This window comes from Symphodus melops (genome assembly GCF_947650265.1).
Source record: "Symphodus melops genome assembly, chromosome: 6".
Classification (NCBI taxonomy): Eukaryota; Metazoa; Chordata; class Actinopteri; order Labriformes; family Labridae; genus Symphodus; species Symphodus melops.
The window spans coordinates 17,952,901-17,973,310 of NC_136696.1; the positions used below are offsets into that span (position 1 = coordinate 17,952,901).

Consider the following 20,410-nt stretch of genomic DNA (forward strand, 5'->3'; position numbering starts at 1 on the left):
TTTTCGAAATGATAGTGCTTTTTAAAAAAAAAAAATCATTTTAGGTAAACTTATTAAACCATCATCATTATTTCGTTATCATATTAGTAAATTCCTGAACACTCCAGTGGCTGGACGTGTTGTAAAAGTGTTATCAAGTTGAAATGCTTAGTTTTTTTTCTTTACGGCACAGCGCCCTCTAGCGGATGCTGAGTGTACGTGTATCCGAGGTGTCGGAGGGCGTGTGCCAAAGTTCCTCGCCGGCTGACGTCACGGCAGCGGCTGTCGGAGGAGGCGTGGCTTTGTTCTGCTGCAGCGGAGAAATATGACATGGGGATGAGCGAGAGAGAGAGAGAGGGAGAGTGAGACAGCCTGATAGGAATTAAGGGTTCGTCAGAGGTCTGGACTGAAAACATTTAGGATGGGGGAGTAATGACTGAAAACAGAACGGTAAGAGACAGACAGCTTTTTATCTTCTCAACATGCGGCGCGACAGAGCGATTCATGGCTGATTTGATAGTGAACACAATAGGCTACCACTGCAGACAGGTGCACCTGCTTTTATGCGAGTACGTGCCTCGATGCCTTCAACTTCAGCTTCCGTGTGAATACCTTTTTTTTAATTATTATTCTAGGTTGAAGTCAAATTATTCCAGGCCACAAACCTGATGATCGACGGTTCTGGGTTGAGACGCTAGCTGGAGTCTACAGTGCTGTAAACATGGATGTGGTGTCGAGTCTGTATGCTTAGTCACAGACCTTTGTGGTGGAGGAGCATACAGTAGCAATGTAATATAAATCAAGAGTAGACTATATGTTGTGATGGTAGCTTATCATTAAACAAATCCCATGAGCTGATGAAGCTGTAAAGCTTTGTAGGCTGTGGATCTTTTACAGACATTGAATATTAATCATCACAGTGTGTTTTATACCAGATATAGATGGAATACCTAACATGTTCAAATCATAAATCACACCACTCTTAACAAGTGTTGTAAACAGAACACTGGTTGAAATCCGGTGCCAATATATCGGCTATGTACGCTTCTTGTATTGCTGGCCTGGTTCACAATATCTACCTGTATGCCTGTAAAGATGGAGAGGCTTCTAATTCTTTGCTATGGAATTTGATAACCACAGTCATATCTGTCACTATCATAAACCTACATAAAAATAACTTTAATCAGATGATATCAAAGCTGGGTACATCAGGAGTGAAAAAAAAACCTCTGCCATGTTTTCCTCCTGGTCGTTTGGGAGATGATTTCAAATCAACTTGTTGTCCTTTGAATTCAGCCAACATACTAGCCCAGGCCGAATGCATTACTTGGGATTTGGGAGACGGGCAGTTGATAGTTGTCTAGTCTGATTTGGAGACAGCTTGAGTAGATGGGGCAGAGGTACAAAGCAGGGCCCGTGGCTGCCAGGCCAAACCAGGCAATGCCAGCTCCACAGAGGGCTTCAGTGCAGCAGGGCACTGGGGAGAGGGCGCTTGGCACCTGATCAGTTACCACAGTGAATTCTGTTCCTGTCACTGGCATTTAGCGACAGAAAAGCAGAGCAGAGATGACGGTTGTTGTTGAACCCAGTTGGGCTTTCATGTCACTGTGGCAGTGCTGCTTTATCAAACTGCCCCTCCTCTGATGCAAAGTGACGTTCCTTTGCAAACATCTGTGCCGATTGCCCAGAGCCGACTTCAAAAACTGAAGCAGCAAAACTTACGATCATAAGCTGTCCTGGTGATAAAGCGAAAACACTGGTTGCATTATTCAGATACCATTTTGAAAATGTTATATCAGAAGGCACAGCAGCAATGTTTCACACATGAGTTTGTGGGAAAATCTTAGAATCACAATGAAGCATCTTCTTGAATTTACCTGTAAAAGGGGGCTTGAATCTCCATGCCTTTCGAAAAGCATCGCATGTTTCCATGCGTGATTTCCCCCAAAGTTTAGTCCTTCAGGGGAGATGAAACAAGTCAAGTGCCCATAGTAATCATGGTCCAATCACTGCATGGCTTTGAAGTGGGCCCTGTTCTTCAGACGTCTCTCTACAGGTAGGGAAGCAGTGTTAAGTGTTGTGACTGTAGGGGAGGTCATGTAGAGGCCGAGGAGGCAGTCTGAGGGGCTCCTCTCAGAGGGAGGAGGGGGATACCGGTCCCCTTCTCAGAGTCACTGCATTGTTGTTCTTTATGTCTGTACACTGGCCTTCATCTTGGAAAGATTTACTTTTCCAGAAAAAGAAAGAATGTCCCTCTCTTTCTCAAAAGTGGTGTTTGATAAGTTGGCAATATGAAATGTACTTCCAAATCACAGACAGATTAGCTCCTACGGCTTGTGCAATTAAGCTAGAAAAATGTCCAGCTTTCTTTTTAATGAGGTGGCTGTGGCTGAGGCTTCACACCAGAGACGTGTTGTAATAAGTTGACCGCAAAAAAAACCCCTTTAACTGTGATTTATGTACTTTTTCATAGCGGAACATAGAATCAGTCGAGTTTGTCCAGAGGGTTTGGGGGTTGTTGTTTTTTATTTTAACGTTTGTCTGTTTAAATGTCTGACTGTTTATGGCTTAAAGCTAAAGTCTGAGGGGGCCCAAAGGTCTCACAGGAAAGAATGTCATGATGCCCAGGCTCTCAACATGTTTGTAAGTTACTGGAGCAAGGCAATCCGGCTTTAAGGTACAAAAACAAAAACTGAATGGTACTGAGCTGAGATGAGGAAGCTGGCTGACTGTGATAGGCGGGCCCACCTGTCTGTCACATGACTCGTCCTAAATGATCTGCAAATGAACATTTTTTGAAACGCTATAAGGTTACCATCTGCTTTTGAAAAAAATATGCATTTAAAGGATAATTTGCCTGTTCCGTTAATATCGAAACCCATTTTTACTCAAGCTAGCAACTTAACGGTGATGAGATAAGGACGATGGCTTCTGTTTGATTTCTAAATGTTGGTACGAGCTCATAGAGAGCACAACCTGTTCCTTTTACACTGGATACCTGAGGATTAAACTGTTGAATCCAGATGCTTAAAAAACATGTCATAACTTAAATGTACCTTGATGCTTTTAACGTGATCCAACCAAATATTATGATGCTTTACAAAATAATGCCTGACCACCCGTTTCACCGCTACACTTCAGTGACTTTTGCTCTTTTCCGGACCTGTTGTGTTGCTTAATAGGTACATTATATGATCTGAAACTACGTGGTGCGTATTCACACTTATTGAAATAAGTTGCCACATGTACAGTCATATATTTTTTTATATGGCACCTGAATACATTAATCCTGAATCAGTTGCACTTCGCTGTACCAGACAGCATTCGTTATTATGGCTTTTATTGTGAAACAGACATAAGGACTATTGAAGTTCCTGTTTAACCTAAGGATTTACAGAACAGGATATTTTTTTCATGACGAACAAAGCTCATGTTTTTCATTTAGTTATACACATACATACATATAAACATGTTTACAGCTGCACACATGGCCAGTGACACAGGCAGCTTGTGATAGCTATTGCCTGTAAATGTGTGTACACGTGTGTGTGTGTGTCTGCGCCTCCTGCTCCTAATTGCATTTGTGTTGCTCCACTTCTTCTGGTTCAGGCTTGCTGCTGGAGATGTCTACCACTGTAGCATTCTCCCTAGAAGGCCCAGTGGGCACAGTCATCCCCCCGCCTGTCCTGCCCCGAATCAACGAGGGAGCAGTTTCTAAATCTAACTCAAACAGAGCACTGTTGCACAGGATACCCTTGGTGACTCAATTTAGATTCATGCAGGCCCACAGCGTAGGTCATTTTCATTCATTCAGAAAAAGAGGTCAGGCCTCCTGTTCTCTGTAACACCCAGCTGCATTTGTTAGAAACTCACTGTATCTCCATTTTGTCTCTTACTTTTTTTTCTTCCATTTTTGTCTCTTTTATCCATGAAAGGAAATGCATTTTAATCCCTCATTTTCTTGTTATTCCATTGCTATGTCATTTAATAAGTAGATAGAGAATCTGATGCTGCCCTGTCCATCACTGCCACTCCTCCCGTCTTTCATCTTTATTCCACACGATGCAGCACATCAAGTATTAAACAGAACCAATCCTGGTATATTAAGTAACAAATTCACTTTTTCAGAGCTATGAAAGCATTTTAAATGTCGGCCTTCTGGTGTGATTTAGAAGGAGTTTGAGATGACTCAAGGGGGTCAACAAGTAAAGGGACCTCCATGTTTGTGGTTTTTTTTTTAAATCTAATAAAGGTGTGTCATACAGTTGCACATGCAGGGTACATTTGAAGACGTATTAATTCATGAGAATATATGATGGAGGTGTGTGCTGATGTTTCACCCTGCAGCTATCCTCCCACAGTTTTTTTTTTTTATAGGCCTCTCCCACATTCTCCCATGGGCTCATCTGCCATTCACCCACCTGGTACATACTGCCTGATCTGTGGGGTCTGGACCCCATCTGAGGTCCCTCGATGAGTATTTCAGTGATAAGAAATGTTCTCAGATTGGTTGTGTTTTCAGACGAAAAAGTGGTCTGAACGTCCGATTTGTCTAAAACTAGAAGACACAATAAGAACAATAAAAAACTACAACTATGGAGATAATAGCACCATTTAAGGAGTTTGATTGATTTAATGAAGTCTCTGAACTTTAAATACAGGTGAGGAGCATGAATAGGTTTGAAAGTTAGAACAAAGTTTGACGTTCAGTGTTCACTTTCATATAATCTACTTGTTCCAAGTTTAACACATGCATCTATCCTCCACAGAGCTCCGACACCCACTGAATGATCTGTGGGTGCACCCGAGGCCAGGTTAGAGAACACACATCAGAAGTAGTTAAGATTGGTAACTTATTCCTCTCTTAAAGATTTTTTTTTCTTCACTTTTTGCTCCTACGTAATGATCATTAAGTGACACATAGTTGTATTCAGATTCATATGTGTTTTCCTTTTTGCAGCTTTTATTAACCGTAAACTGGTGCTCTGATCTTGGGGTTGGATGAAATCTATTAGCAGTTAGCATTAGCTCCATTTAAAAAGCTAATCGCTGAGCTAAACTGACCGCAGAAAAGGGCAGGAAGCACTTTGGGCCCTGTGGTTGAATTCAGGGTCATTTGTAGCTTCTTGTTGACAAGAATGGACAGTGAGTGCACTCTGCATGTTTTTACATCTTGAATCAGCTTTTATTTGTTGCCCAGTGTGTTTGTGTCTTAATTGGTAACTTCTCCTGAGCCTTTATCTACGTTTTATGACCATTTTATCTTCTGTATCAGACTCATGATTCTTTTAAACCAACAATCATTTTCCTGAGGTGTTTCCAAGTTTAGTCATGTTTGCAATCAGATGGTGTGATTCAGGTTTATTTTGTTTTGAATGTGTCAACTTGTCTGATAAACCCATGGCCACATAGACCAAAGAATTTATAAATTGTTTCTTCAGGCAAAGGAAAGGCAAATAGATTTCCCACATTGGCTAGTAAAAAAATATCGCTTCCAAATTTTGAGAAAAAGAAGTACTGTAGTCGGGTTTCCAGCAAAAATCCCAGTTAAAAATGTTATTGAAAAAAAAGGTGAGTACAAGTAAACTGATGTTTGGATTTGACATTTTATAATATCAGAACTCGATTTGTGTAACTACACAAGTTTAAGTGACTCACCTTCAACTTCCCGCTCAGGTATTGAATTTGAGTTTGTTTATTTAATAGGGACAATGCAATTTAACATAGTTTCAATAAAACGCATGAAAGTGATGTGCTGCATAAAGAGCTGTTGCTTTATTTCCAACTCGTCCCAAGTCAGGCCTTTGTGTAAACAACAGAAAACCTTGATATCTTTCATATTAAGGAGTCAACGTGTTTCTGCGTTTAACGTCTTTTCTTCATATGCTATATTAAGAATAGGGTTTCATGATATTGCCCTTTCCACCCACTTGAGTGTACATGCATGCACCCACACACACACACACACACACACACACACACACACATGGTCCAACTAATAATGTGGTCTCGCAGAACAACACAGGTGCTGTGAAATGTAGAATCTGATCAAAACAATCTAGTGTTTCCTCTTTTATGAGTTTCTGATAATGCAATGTTATTTTGGGGACAGTGGAGCTTCTCTTGATTTGATTTTGAGTTTGATCTTAAATGGATATGACATTACAGCTAAAATGCGTGCTACAACTGTAAGTGATCTTTTTTTTTTTTTCTTACTAGGTAATTAACCAATTGCAATCAAGATCTCTTTTGCAAGGGTGACTTGGCCAAGAGGGCAGCAGCTCTCATCATAATAAATAGTACATGATTAAAAAACAGTGCACAGACAATAGTCCACAGGCGACAAGCCCAGCACAGTTTAGCAGATGGCTGTTCCGTCATGAGCCCGGGTCTGCTGAAGATTTCTGCCTGTTGAAGGGAAGTTTTTTTCTTGCCACGCTATGACGGATTAAGCTGGGCTCTTGTAATATAGCCATCAGTAAGGTCCTTTACCTGCTTTTTGTAAACATAACAATGAGCATGGTCTTGTTACCTGCTCTTTTGTTAATGTTAACAGACAAACAGTAAGGTCCTTTACCTGCTTTTCTAAAGTGTCTCGAGATAACACCCGTTATGAATTGACGCTATAAAGATCGATTGATTGATTGATTGATTGATTGATTGATGTTCACTGCTTTAGAGTAAATTCTGTTTTCCTGTTTCATGGTACCAACATGAAATAATCAGGTTGACGGGGACAGGCGGTATTCTATCTGCTGTGCATAGCGATGTGTGTGTCTCTCTGACGTGGAAACTGTGATCAGAAGAGGAATCATTATAAGCTACATTAACTGGCCTTAAATGTAAAGGCCTTTGAATGTCTCATCTGTTGTTCATTATAAACATATTTGCAGGTAAAGCTTTTTTAATTCCGTATCATATTTATGGTTATCTTCCACAGTTTGCTCATTTCTTCAGCTCTTTATGCTGGTGAGGACAGTGGAAGCAAAAAGCTAAACTGTGGAGGAGGAAGCCGTCCTTTAAGCACAAACTCAAATAGGAAAGAGCAGCTGGCTTCAGCTAGCTGTTCTGTTTATCTCACGTGGGATCAGAAGACAAGTCTCCAGATAGCAAGCAGTCTCTTTAGTGTAAAGTCTTAGCTTCTCTCTTCTTTAAACCCCTCTTTCATCATGTCAATAATATACCTGACACCGGTTATTAAGTGTGTGATTTTATATCCGCTAAATACAGCTTTTATTCTGTTTCTTTTGTATGTTTCTTAAATGAAAAGAACGGCAGGACCCGTCTGTTTTGGAACGCTTTTGATCTGTTACATCTGCGTGTTTGTGGCACAAGTGGCCCTGTCTGCAGGTTTCTGCTTCTGTGGTTGAAAGGGGGAGAGGGAGAGGGGGAGGGGGGGGGTGACATTTTAAGGGGTTATGATCTTGTTCTGTGTTCCTGATTTCTGAAGGGTTTTGGAAGTCCATCCGTGTTGGTTGCCATATTGGAGATGCTGACTCTATCAAACTTACGGTGAGGCTGGGGCTGGGGCTGATAGCGAGGTTTTTCCTGCATGCAGAAGTTGCCAGCAGCGCTGCATCGTAATCAATACAGTGCCAAATCACGGAAGAGGAAGGAAAGTGAAAGGAGAGGATCATTACAAAAAGTTTACTATGAGAAATGTTTTTTTTGTTGTTGTTTGTTTTTTAACCTCAGTGTTTGTGTTATTTTTCACGAAGCTGCAGTCCAGACATGCCCTCCACAAAAGCCCAATGATTTTTTTTTTCTTCCTAAAATTATAAACACCTCCGCGGGTGTCATAATGCATCTGCAGGTTGTTCAAGTGAGACAGCGTTGACCGTTAGAGACTCCAAACTGGAGCGGAGATCAAAAACTTCCTTGATAGTCCTGAGGGTCACACAGACTATCACAATGCTTCAAAGTTAATGTTCTGTTTTTTTGGGTCGTGTCTACACTTCTGAGGCGGCAGAGAAACTTCTCTGATTCCTTTTGCAGGGTAACAATGTGTTCCTGTGGATACTGTACTCCTGTAATACATGCAAGTGAAAATACCTTGTAGTTCATGATGAGGTTTATTTCTGCTGTCAAAACGGACATTCGTTAACCTCCAAGTTGCTTTGCGAGGGAAGACGGGATTTGTCGCTTGTGGTGAAAACACTGAACATTGATGAGGAAATATGCTCTCAATGCACCTCATGTTTAATGGTTACTTTTATTTTGATGGCAAATTTGGAACCCGAGCCACTTCATTTTCTTGCAAATAACTGAGCTCCTCCAGGTATACACACAGAGCCGTGCTCCTGCTGTCCACTGCAGCATTCATTGGGAATTTACTTGAAAAATTAATGGGTCGATGCGTTTAGTGGAAATTACCAACAACTCTCCGCTCAATGGTATGCTGCGCCGGCACTGTGCAGCACAGAAATGAGATGCATAGTGACATTATTGCTTCAAGCAGCATCTTTCTTGCAGCATGTGAGGGGCTGCTTCACAGAAGTCTGGCCCTTTTTTTTTTTTTTTTTTTAAGTTTCCACAAGCACAAGGAGAGAGAATGAGAAAGTGTCCGAGAGGCTTGCTTGATTACAGAATCTTTCTAGAGGTTGAGACTCCCATGCGTTACACTTCCTTCAAAATGGGGTTAGTGTTTGACTGACACACCCAGTCCTTCGTTGTTGTTTTTTTTCTATTTTGTAGTCAGCGTCCTCCGGCGTCTGGAGATTGGGCTCAGCAGCTGATTTCTCAGACAGCCGGGTTGCTCTGAGGTCACAGCGAATCAATGCAAAGCAGGGGAAGTCCTGCTCGTGAACAGAGCATAATGGAGGGATAAAGAGCGACTTTGCGCTCTCGCAGGTGTGAAAGACAGTCACCGACAGAGCTCTCAGACTTTCAAGACGGCTAAACTTGATGAGCTTGTGCCGGGTGAAGGGCCCTCGCTGCCCTCGCTTGATTGAAACACAGTCATACGTTCTCGCCGCGTCATCCAGAAGAACAGTGGATGTGAACACAATGCACACGGAGCACTGGCCAGGCTCGGTACACAATCACCACATGTACAAGCTTCCCATTGTGGCTGCAGGAGAAGGAGGAGGCTGAGGAGGAGGGACAGATATCGAGGCTGACCGACTGATATGAAGCATGAATAGCAAGTGCAGCTTCCACTCCACATTGACATTCACTGATTGAATCCTGTGCTCTCAAGCAAGGACTTTGAAATAGTGGAAGTGCTTAGTTTGTACTTTGGTAAGACATTATGATATCCTGTTACATGAATTTTTCCATGCCACTTAACCGTGTGTTGTGTTACGAAGCATGCTAATGGATTGTGTTGATTTTTTTTTTTTCCTCCTCGTTCAAGGTGGAAATGATCTTGCTTTGGAACTGGCCCCTCATTTGTCTCTCCGTCGTACCACACACACTGTTTTAAAGCCGTTGACTGCTTTTTGGAATTTACATGTTGTAGCAAATAACCTTTATTTCAGGTGAGACTGGCTTTTGTGTTATTTCATTGTAGCAGACAGGGTAGTGTGACATCTGCTGTGCACAGGCATGTGTTACAGTACTGGATAAGAATGAATGCCATCTTTTATTAGCCATCTTCAGCGTTTTGGCAGCCCTCTTTGGAAGCTCTTGGTCTGTTGGCTTTGAGATTGGTAAACATACTGAGGGCACACTGAGTAGCCAATATGCAATGATTAGTTTTCACACACACACACACACACACACACACACACACACACACACACACACACACACATACACACACACATACACTCCAGGGGCGGGGATCATAGGGTGGTTGATCGAGCAGTGTTGAACACAGCCGTTTGCTAGCTGCAGCTCAGCTCACACACTGAAGCCACAGTTGGGCTGGCCGGACGTTTTTATTCTCAGCCTTGCCTTCAAGAATCCAAAATATCCTGTTCAGCAGAGGAGGGATCAGCAGACCAACTGAGGTTTGAGATACTCTTTTAGTGTTTAACCAACAAGCCCACATCTCGCGTCCAGCTCTGGCCTCACAGGTCTCTTGCCACTATTTTGTGAACAAGCTCAGGTTTCGGGTTTCAAAGATCCTTTTGACTGACTGGAGTAAAGCCACCTGCTATACCGAGAGGCTGCGTAGAGAGATCTTCCCCCCACATGCAGGGTACAGTGAATCTGTTACACATTTAGTTCATGTTTTTGAGGTTCCGTTTTGCTTGTCTGTCTTATTAAGAGATGTTGTGTAGCATCTAGATTTGTCTGTTTAATACTATGCATTAACAATAATCAGAGGTGTTTTGAAGTGTTTTGTATTTAAACTGAGGTAACTTTTTGATCAGACCAATAAGCAAGCCATCAAAGACATCTGTGGCTTAAAGGATTAATGATTACAAATCTATTTTATATATCTACCTTTAAAAAATAAATGGATGTAAGTTAGATAAGTCACGTCTTGTTCATGAGGCATAAATTAATAAATGCTAAACCATAATGTTTTCTTGCTTAGTTCCTCAAACTAAAGGCCACAGGTAGTGTTCAGTTAGAGGATTTAATCTTGAATTTACTGCAACAGTTTTTTGTCGGAGCAAAATTTCAAGATTTTGTTTTTTACGTCATAGACAAAAAATGCATCAAGAAAAACAAGAGTGATATGGGACCTCTTCCACCCCAACATTGTATTCAATAGCCTCATGTTACGAGGGGGTTCCATGTTACTTCCACATTAACACAGTATACTGTTTTACTTGCGCGCTCTCTCTCTCTCTCTCTCTCTCTCAGGGATTTTGTTTTCTTGGGGGTGGAAAGTATTCTGTGACTTGAACTTTAAAGCTCATTAAGATGCCGGCGATGTGAAGAAAGTGGAAATAAAAGCTTCAATGATCAACATTTTTAGATGCAGTAAAAATGAATAAATAGTCCCATACAAGGTGGAAAGAAAGGAATTGTTCTAAAGTAGCATTTTAGACTTCAGAGTCAGACTATAGAGCCCGACCGATATATATCTGTGGTGAGAAAAAAAATCTGACAGTGATATATTGGCCGATATTTTTCTTAACTCTTTGCTCAATCTGTACAGCTAGATAGATATAGATATACAAATGAATGGAACAATCGCTCACATGCAGTTATCAAATACTCTTGGAAAAGATATATTACGCAGACAAGATGGTCACTCAACTGGAAATTAACTGCACATGAAGCGCCCCTAGAGAAGGATAATGCTTGTTGGAATCCATACAGCACCCTCTGCTGGTGAAATACGATGAGACTGAAATGGCATGTTATTTGACTAGTGAATAAATCAAGTAATATCGCTGCGTGTCTGCCATAAAATTAGCCGATTAGTAATAGTCACTGGATACGCTAATATTGGACAGTTATTCGGTCGAGCTCGACTTCAGTCTGAAATATACACATACATATTTGCAACATGTAGAAATTAAAACAAAATAATAATAAAAAAACCACTCCATTTTCATGCTTAGTGAAGAACATACAACTGAAAAACATAAACACAGTCTTACTTAGGTGTGCTGTGTAGAACTTGCTGCTTGACCATTTTTCTTGTTACAGAGGAGAGACCGAGTAGAGTGTAAGTGTTGGTACAGTATGTTCACCTCCCACCTGCTGTGTTTCTGCCCTGCATGTGGGCGATCATGGCTCACTATGGAGACAATTATCTCCGCTATAACTCATCCTATTACCGTAAAAAAAGCCTACATACCTATATGCATGTACATCACGGAATAGATAGAGCTGTTACTCATCTCCATTATGCGAGGCTGTTTGGAAAAGATGAACAGTATTACACGGCAAATAAGGAAACCAAATGTTCATCATTGTTTCCAGTGATTATCTGTTTTCCACTCTGAAGAAGATCCACTCACAGTAAGGCCATTCACACTTTCTAATGCGCACACTGCTTTATGCCTCTGATTATTTCAAGGAACAAAGCTTGAGATATCTTTAAATATGAAAATGGAAGTCGTGGGCAGGGAGCTGTACATAAAGTGTGAAGTGTTTCTTCTGCATTGAATAGTTTTTTGTTTTTTGAAGCATAAACAACAGCTTGGTGTGTTATTTTAAACATTGGCCACATATACCATGTTCCCTTTCTAAGAAAAGTTGTGTTGTTCTATTTAAACAAACTCACACTTCAACTGAGTAATCCAGACCAGATAGGTTAAAGTGTCTTATGCTGTGAATGGTACTTATTAACGTGTGATGTGCAGTTTAGTTGATTATGCCTGATTTAAATAAAGTGGCTATAGTTTGTACAGTCACTATATTTTAAATGTCACTTAATGTAAAACCTGCTTGTCTGTTGGTCCTTAAGTCACAAATATCCACTCATAATTGGGAAGATAACAGCTATTTCGGTGGCTAATTTTTAATTGTCAATGGTATGTCTGCTTGCCTCTAAATAATGTCTGTATGTCATCATGCATGTATTAATACATTTATTTTGTAATTTTAAAGGCATCATCTGAAGGTAACAGAGCAATCCAAGTCCCTTCAGACTTAGCCACTGCCGCCCTAACATTTTTATCTTCTTTTATCTTTTTTTTTGCGTAAGGTGGACCAGTGAGAAAGTTCCCAGCGTGATGAGGTTAAATCTCCCTGACCAGAGCTGTATAGAGAGATGTATACTATATGGCGCTGTCCCTGACAACCACTGTAGTCTCATTTAGCCACACGTTAGCAACCGTTGTTTTAAGTTTGCGTAAAAACTTTAAAATTCACAAGTGGGGGTCTTAGCTAACGTAGTTTATCTCGTCTAACATAACATCAACATCTCTTAAGCTTGTGTTAACCACAGACCTTATTTCATGTGTTTAACCACAAGCCCCATTGACTTTTAGAGGGAGGAAGCTATGGTGCTAAAATGCTAACTTACTTCTGGGTTTTAGGACTCATTCCTGTGCCAGTCTACTGATTCCAATTTGATGTTCTTGGAGATCTGATGCTCTGGTTCTCAACGTGTGTTGCATATTTTACCCATTACTGTGAACATATACTTTATATAAAAAGTAGTTGAAGAGATGATGTGTGTTCTGCTTCCAGCGTTTTTACAATAAATAATAATAGTACGTCTTGGGCTTGTGCTCAAAAAATTGATATGGCAATATATCGCCATATGCTCGCAAAACTACATGATGAATGAAGCCATATTTCAAATCAAAACAAACAGTGGATGAGAAAGTCCGTGAGCTAAACTGAACGTAAAGATTAAGGAAACATTTTGTATTTTTACAAACACCAGGCAGTTTAGAGTTGGACATACAGTAAGTCATTTAAGATTCACAAAAACGAGGTAAAACACAGCAGCAACATGACCAATGTCCATGAACATATGACAAGAAGTTAGCAACAACAGCTAGGCTCGCCACACACTGTCAGTGTGTGCTGTCTGTGCCAGTAGCGGAATGACGCTTTCATGATCACGCAAACTGTAAACGAGCTCAGAAGATGACAGAAGCCCGTCTCTGCTGTATTTTGTAAAGACTTGTGAACGTATAGTGTGTTTGATAAGGAAGGGAGGAAGTGAGTGAGTCACGCTGTGTAACTCTATCTGCGCTGCTCCAGCTGTTTACAGATGTAAATCTAAAAGAGATCTCTGCAAATTCAAGTGGACTGATAGTTGAGTGAAACCAGAGTATTACACATTATACAAAACACAAAGAGACAACAGGGATGAATATTTTAATAAAAATAGAAAGATAATTGTATTTACATGTATTAATATCTCTGGCATTATAAACTGATTTTTTTTGTTTACTTTTAGGATCTCTACGGGTGTCAATTGATGAGTGTGAAGTCGTAAGATCTTTAAATCTGTAAAGATTTGCTGTTATTCTCAAAAAAAAAAGAACAGCTGTTAAAGGGAATTCTTTGTAGGACGTGGTCATGATCCAAAACTAAGGCGTATGGTGTCACGTATCGTGTCGGGAAGGTTGTGGGAAATACCCACAGCTAGTGTTTGGAGAGGTCTTAAAGGGTGCGTAGCAACATTAAATGTTAAAACCACCTCTAGGGACAATTAGGGTCCCCAGTCTCTAGCCCCCTTATAATGAGAGTCATGTGCTGAGAAGTTTGGGAACCTCATACTGTACAGATGCAGTTTTGTTGATCTGACAGTGATGCTGGATGAAAATTAATTGGACCATCCTCCAGTGTTTGTGCAGGCGGATGATTAAGAAACACCTCTTTATGGTCTACAAATGGACCCTTGACCACAGGCAGATTGCTCAAGGGTCCCTGGACCAGAGGAGGTAAAAAAAAATGCAGTGTGTACTGACCACTAATTTAAAATGTGTCTGCGTTGTTACAAAAATATCTACTGTAACATCTGAGTGAGAATGAAGCAGATGCTTGTTACAGGCCACAAGTTTCCCCCCTGAGCTATAGATTAAAGTCTCTGCATTAAAACCACAACATCAGAGGTACAGGCAGTGTGGAACATCGTCTGTTCTTCGGTCAGCTAAATATATGCCGACAGAGACGCTCGACACCTTGTATTGTGTGCTTTTTGACATTCTAACATCTGTTAATGTAGTTTCACTTGAATATTTAAAGGCTTGTCCTCAAGTATTCAGAAAAATAGAAGAATTCATGTGACAATAAATAACTTCTGCTGAAGTGATATCCTCTTGTAGATTTCCAGCATATTATTGTTCACCCTAAAGATACATCAATCATGTGGTGCCATCACCTCGGTAACGAATAGTAGTTCTGACTTTGTTGTTCAGACTCCATTTAGCTCGTGGTTAAAAAGTGTCAGGCCCATGTTTTCTAACAAGCCAAGAGCATGACCAAATAGGGACTTTTTTAGAGTGGCAATCCTGTTTTAAGAGGAAATAACAAAGAACTGATTACATCTCAAATGTGAAAGTGAAAGTTAACTTTAAAGCTTGAACAGAAATAATCTCTTAGTTGCGGGTTGGTGACATAATAAACTACAGTAAATAAAATGAATATGAAAGAAAAGAACCGTATAGGGTATTAACCATGTTGACCAGTTTAAGTGACAGAAATGTAGCAGCTGATGGGATCCATCCGGGTCAAATAAGTTCTCAGATTCCTATGTTGCTCTGATGTTTTGGTACTTTTACACTCTTCTTCTTGTGTTTTTTATTCATGTGTGCCTCCAGTGCTGCGTAATCTCTGCATGATGTGTCATGAAGGAGGACAACAGTAACCTTCTCAAGCCTTTACTGGCATCAGCATGTTTGCATTTCCATACGTATAGAGCAGACATCGTGAGGCCAGCGCTGCACTTTCTTTGCAACGTTTGGTGTTGTTGGCGTCACAAACGCACCTGCGTCTTCGACGAGCAGCTGAAAATGTGATGATTCAAAGTAACTCCACAGGGCGGGGTCTTCAGTGAAGGCTGCTGCTTGAAAATACTCTTTAACTAAAGTTGGCTGGTAAAGTTGTTTTGTGCAATGTAGTATTTCTAATAAGAAATTAGACGGATTAATTTGGATCTCGTAGCTGCTGGAGGCGTAGCTGAACACAGATGACGAAGATTATAACCTTTTTCTGCTGGAAAAGTTCCTGAGCATGACATTCTATGAAACAGAGTTTTGGCAAATAAGAAATGGCTGAATGATTTTGTTTTAATCAACGGAAAGCTTAAAGTCAACAATGACTCATCCTTCGCTATATTTTCTGACATCCTGTTGAACAGTCAGCCGATGAGGTGGGTTCTAAATGACACATAATGAAAGTCTAAGTGTGGTGGGTACTTTTATTTGGGATTTGCATAAAAACACCACCGCAGTCCCAGGTGTGCGAAGTTCGGATGTTTTACAGCAGCTTCAAATTGAACACAGCCAATCAGAACCAAAGACAGCCACTTTCTGTTTGAAGGTTTTATAACGGTCAACATATATTGTGTGTGTTTCAGGGCTCTCTGCATCCCCAGTGTCTTCCTCTCCTCAGCTGCCTCTGAAGCCATGGACTAGAGCTGCGTCTGGTCCTGACACTCCTGTGGGCATCAGATGGCTTCACAACAACCATCAGCAAAAATACAGAAAGTATGTGCGATAACTTCACACTTCGTGTGTGTGTGTGTGTGTGTGTGTGTGTGTGTGATGGCTTCTCGATATCCTTGAAAGGATAGAACTGTGAGTACCCTGTATGAATTTCCTGTTATCAACAATTTCCATGAAAAGACCCAAATCAACGATGACATATTTTGTCCTGTCCTGGACACTTCTCAGACCTGTAACAGATGTAGCTCATCACTTAAACAATCAAGACGTTTTCTGTGACTGCTAACATTATGCTCTAGCGAACTACACCGCGGATGCTGTATCCTGAAGAAGTGCAGTCTGTTTAGTTGGGAAACCCTCATCAGATACAAACATGTCAGCCTAGTTCATAGGAGTCTTCATGGTTTAGCTCGCCCGCCTCTGCCTGGCTTTATTAACTCTTAAAAGTGCCTCAAACAGGACCACTAGAGGTAGAGCTAGTAGATACTGCACAATCCCACTGAGGAAAGCCACATCTAGCCAGATGTAGCTTTTTAGTCATGTTAATATCAGTTCATATTTGTGGATGGGATATAGAGAAGCCTTCATTAAGGCAATAAGGACAATGGGGGGAGATAAGGACGATATTGATAAATGTCAACTTTGTCCATTAAAAAAATATATATTAAAAAAATTATTTTTTTAATAAATACATTTATTCCATATTCACTCCTTTCTTCAACACTGTAACTGACAAATATGCTAAATGTCACAATGATTTAAAAAAAAAGCTGGACAGCCCCTGCTTTCTCTGGCCCACATGTTGTTTTTTGTTTGTTTGTTTTTTACGTCAGATGGAAAAGCATACATTAGGTGTTTCTGAATCATAATCACCTCCCCCAGGGGAAGTGATGTGAATAGGGCTTTTCTTAAGGGGAAGATGAGGTTATGACTTATTATATTCAGCTATTTCGGTCTTGTTCCACACCATCAGACTTGAGGCTTTTTGCCCTGTAAAGCAATATTGTGATTCTCACTCTATGGGGGGCCTATTATTCTGCTCTGAGTTAAGTGTCCACCCCTGGAGAGTATAATTAGGCGCACATATGTTGTCTCTCTGGTCCTCAGAAAAGGGAAATACTTCCCAGACTGGCTTTTGAATCTAATGTAAGATGTTTCCTATGATTTGAATTAATAAAGCTGCTGAACGTGTATAAACTGTTTAAGAAATAAGTACAAGAAGGAACTCTCTCAGATTGTTCTTTCAACATGTCTGACATGATCACCTACAAACATTGCTTATAGCTGTTCCAGTTGACTGTGCTTCCTGTACAGTAGTTCATGTGTGCTTAGATTCTTTCAGTACAACAATACACATGTAACACAATGCAAATGGCTGACAGTAACTAGGTCAGCTAAACTACAGCTTAAGTGCAGCTTTGACTTATCAATAATGCACAAGATAAAGACCAAAGTTGCTACTGTAGGTCTCAAACATTTTTCTCTCTGATGAAGAAGCAGCTCTGAGTATTGTTTTTTCTTGTTGTAATGAGCGTTCAAGTGTTCTTTTATGATAAAAAATACTCACTGAGGACAGATTAATTAAGGCCTTTTCACATCTGAACTGCTGACATGTTTGTTATAATTTGTTAATGTCATGACTTTCAGGCCCTGATCTTTTTCTAGATGTACCTTTACACGTCATGCAGGAGAAAGGAGGAGCAGTATATAGTGACGGTGACAGGCTCTGCATTAAGCGCAACACAAAAGCATGTGTAACAACGTTTCCCAATTCAAATAAAACTGTAGAGAACACTACACTGGCAACAAAGGAGAGCAGTTAAGAGTGAAGCTGCTTAAACCCACTCAAAGTGAGCGACATCATCAAGTTGTCCAAACTTACAGGACAAGTCTGCATGAATTTGGTGTGAATGGCACATTTCAGAGTTGCAGGGTATCTCTGAACGGTTCTTAAAAAGATGAAACTATATCAGAATTTACTAAATCAGCATATATATAAGCAGGAAACAGCAGTGATTGATTTGCATCAGTCTGTTTGACACAACACTGAGTCAGTCATGTCATGTGACAAACTGCTGGAGCCTAAAAGTCTCCAACCCCCTACTCCACACACACACACACACACACACACACACACACACACACACACACACACACACAGTGATGGCCTGGTGTCACAGCTGCAACCTGTGTGGGTTTGTGTTTCTTCACCGACAATGCTATGAGCTCCGTTCCTCTGTCACCCACACAGCCTCAAGTGAAACGAAAGCTATGCATGGACTCATTCATTCCATGGGCTGAGGGAGTGACTGCTTTGCATCTTAGGATTGTTATTTATGACTCAACAAGGCATTTATTCGTTGATCTTTAGAGCCAAAGTGTTGTAAAGCTATGTTAACATTTTCTCCATCTCACATCACACTGAGTTAGACTGCTCCAAACAGCAGCTTCTCAGGACTCCCCTCTTGCTGTCCAGCTCAGATGTAGATGCTGGATCAAACCCAGAGACCCCTGTATGACACTCTGTGGCCGGACGAGTTGTTATGATCGTGGGCGGGGGGCCAAAGGCTTTGGAGATAGGCAGGTGTGTCCTGATTCCGACCTCTGGCTTTGTTGTTGATATTACATCTCTGCTGCTGGACATTACATTGTGACTATTAGGAAGAGCTGGGAGGGGAAAGGGAGTGGAGTGTTATTCACAGTGATGTTGTTGATCTGTTCTGTAAAACATTACGCACCAGTCCAGACAGACTAGAGTGAGGCCACTACCCAGGATTCAAATAACACGGGTTGGTGAATGATTTTTTTTTGTCTAATATGTTGTTGAAGCTGTGTTTTAAGTCCTTCTGTATTTCTTCCCCCCAGATGAGAACGTGAAGGCTGGCGTCCACCAAGGCCTCCGCTGCACCTTGGGCAGCGCACACACATGATCACATGACTCTGGACATGGATGCGGTCCTGTCAGACTTTGTTCGGTCCACAGGGGCAGAACCGGGTCTGGCAAGAGACCTGCTGGAAGGTAAGAGACCAACAGTGTCTTGCACCACCAAAACAAAAAATAATAGACATAGCTACTTTGGAGTTTGCTTCAATGACTGCTATTTTAAATCCTCCAGTTTGGTATTTCAGCCTTTGGCATGTTGGTTTCCTGGAGCCACAATTACCAATATTTAGATCACAGGATGGCGTTAATAGGAGCAAGGAGAGATGGCAAGTTCTCAAAGCGCTATAGTATGTGCTTGTATCAAGTTTATTATCTGGCAAATGAGCAGGTTGAATAGTTGCTCTCTTCAGAATTTTTAGTCGCGGTTGCAGGCTGCAGTAGATTACGTCTCATATACTCAAACAACTAGTCGAGTGTATGGACTCACTGATACACGATCAAAGGCATGGTTGGTTATTTTCTCCAGATCCACTTTTTAAGATGTTGGTTAAAATTGTTGTGACAGAAATTAATAATTCATGTACTCTGAAAAAGGAAAGAAGAAAGTCTGTCATCTGTAGCAGTTGTAACCCTGTTTCGACCGATGTCTACCACATGGAACCATTTTGATGAACCAATTATGCCTCCCTGTCCGCGTCACCGATAACGGAGTTTATACTGCGATTTTTCGTTTTCCATTTTAAGTAGGTTTTTTTTAACATGTATTTTGATCAAGTATAGTGTTTCCTTAAGACAATGCACAATACAAACGATGAGCTTAGGTCACCTTTTGGAGCAAAAGGGCTCGTGCATGTAAGTGAGGGGCGTGGGTTTTGAGGTAGAGCTGAAGGAATGCTACTTTCAGAATCATGCTAGTTGAAAATGACCAACCCTTCCTTTAACTGGATAATTTAAAAGAATCAGTTTACTTAGCACAGCTGCGAGCTATCTTCCCAATCGTGGACTTCCACAAACGAGGGAATCGTTACATCCCTACCACAAACAAATCAATATTTCTGACAAAATCTGAACAAGTCAACAAGCCAGGAACGGTGAGCACAAACACCATCCTATACTAGCGGCTAAGAAGAGAAAATATCTGTGAGGCGAAACACCAGAATTATAAAGCTACTTCCAACATGTTTGGTTGGCCTTTACCTGCGGACACACAGTTGGCCTGCTTTCTGTTGTACAGGTAGGGGCGAAACACCCGCGGTTAACTTGTGCTAGCTTGCAAAATGATTGCCTTTTACATCACAAAAAAATGTGGCTTCTCTTGCAGCTTACAGTGTCGGTACAAGCAGTGAACGTACATGCTAACTCTGCAGCTGAGGGCACTTCTAGCGACTAGCCCAGGAGGAGGAGCCCAATTTGAATGTTGTTTACAAGCTACTACAATGCTACAGACTCTACATTTAAGCCCCTTTTAAATTCAACCCAGTAAATGAGCTATAGTTTGAGCATTTTTATATAGGGTTTGTTGGGTACTGACTCGCTATTGTTGCCAGCCTCAAGTGGCCATATTTGGAAC

General features: G+C 41.0%; 1 protein-coding gene across 2 annotated transcripts in view; it reads left to right on the forward strand.

Annotated features, from left to right (window-relative positions):
• Nucleotides 1–205: 205 nt before the first annotated feature.
• The window catches only part of otud7a (OTU deubiquitinase 7A), a 38,785-nt gene continuing 18,580 nt past the window's right edge, over nt 206–20,410 (forward strand). The window contains exons 1-4 of one of the 2 annotated variants that reach the window (XM_079345791.1): nt 206–429; nt 4,749–4,793; nt 15,869–15,998; nt 18,822–18,975. In XM_079345791.1, the coding sequence (XP_079201917.1) occupies nt 18,891–18,975 (85 nt within the window). In that variant the 5' untranslated portion in view covers nt 206–429; nt 4,749–4,793; nt 15,869–15,998; nt 18,822–18,890. The remainder of the gene's footprint in view (nt 430–4,748; nt 4,794–15,868; nt 15,999–18,821; nt 18,976–20,410) is intronic. The other variant, XM_079345790.1, reaches the window with a different exon arrangement.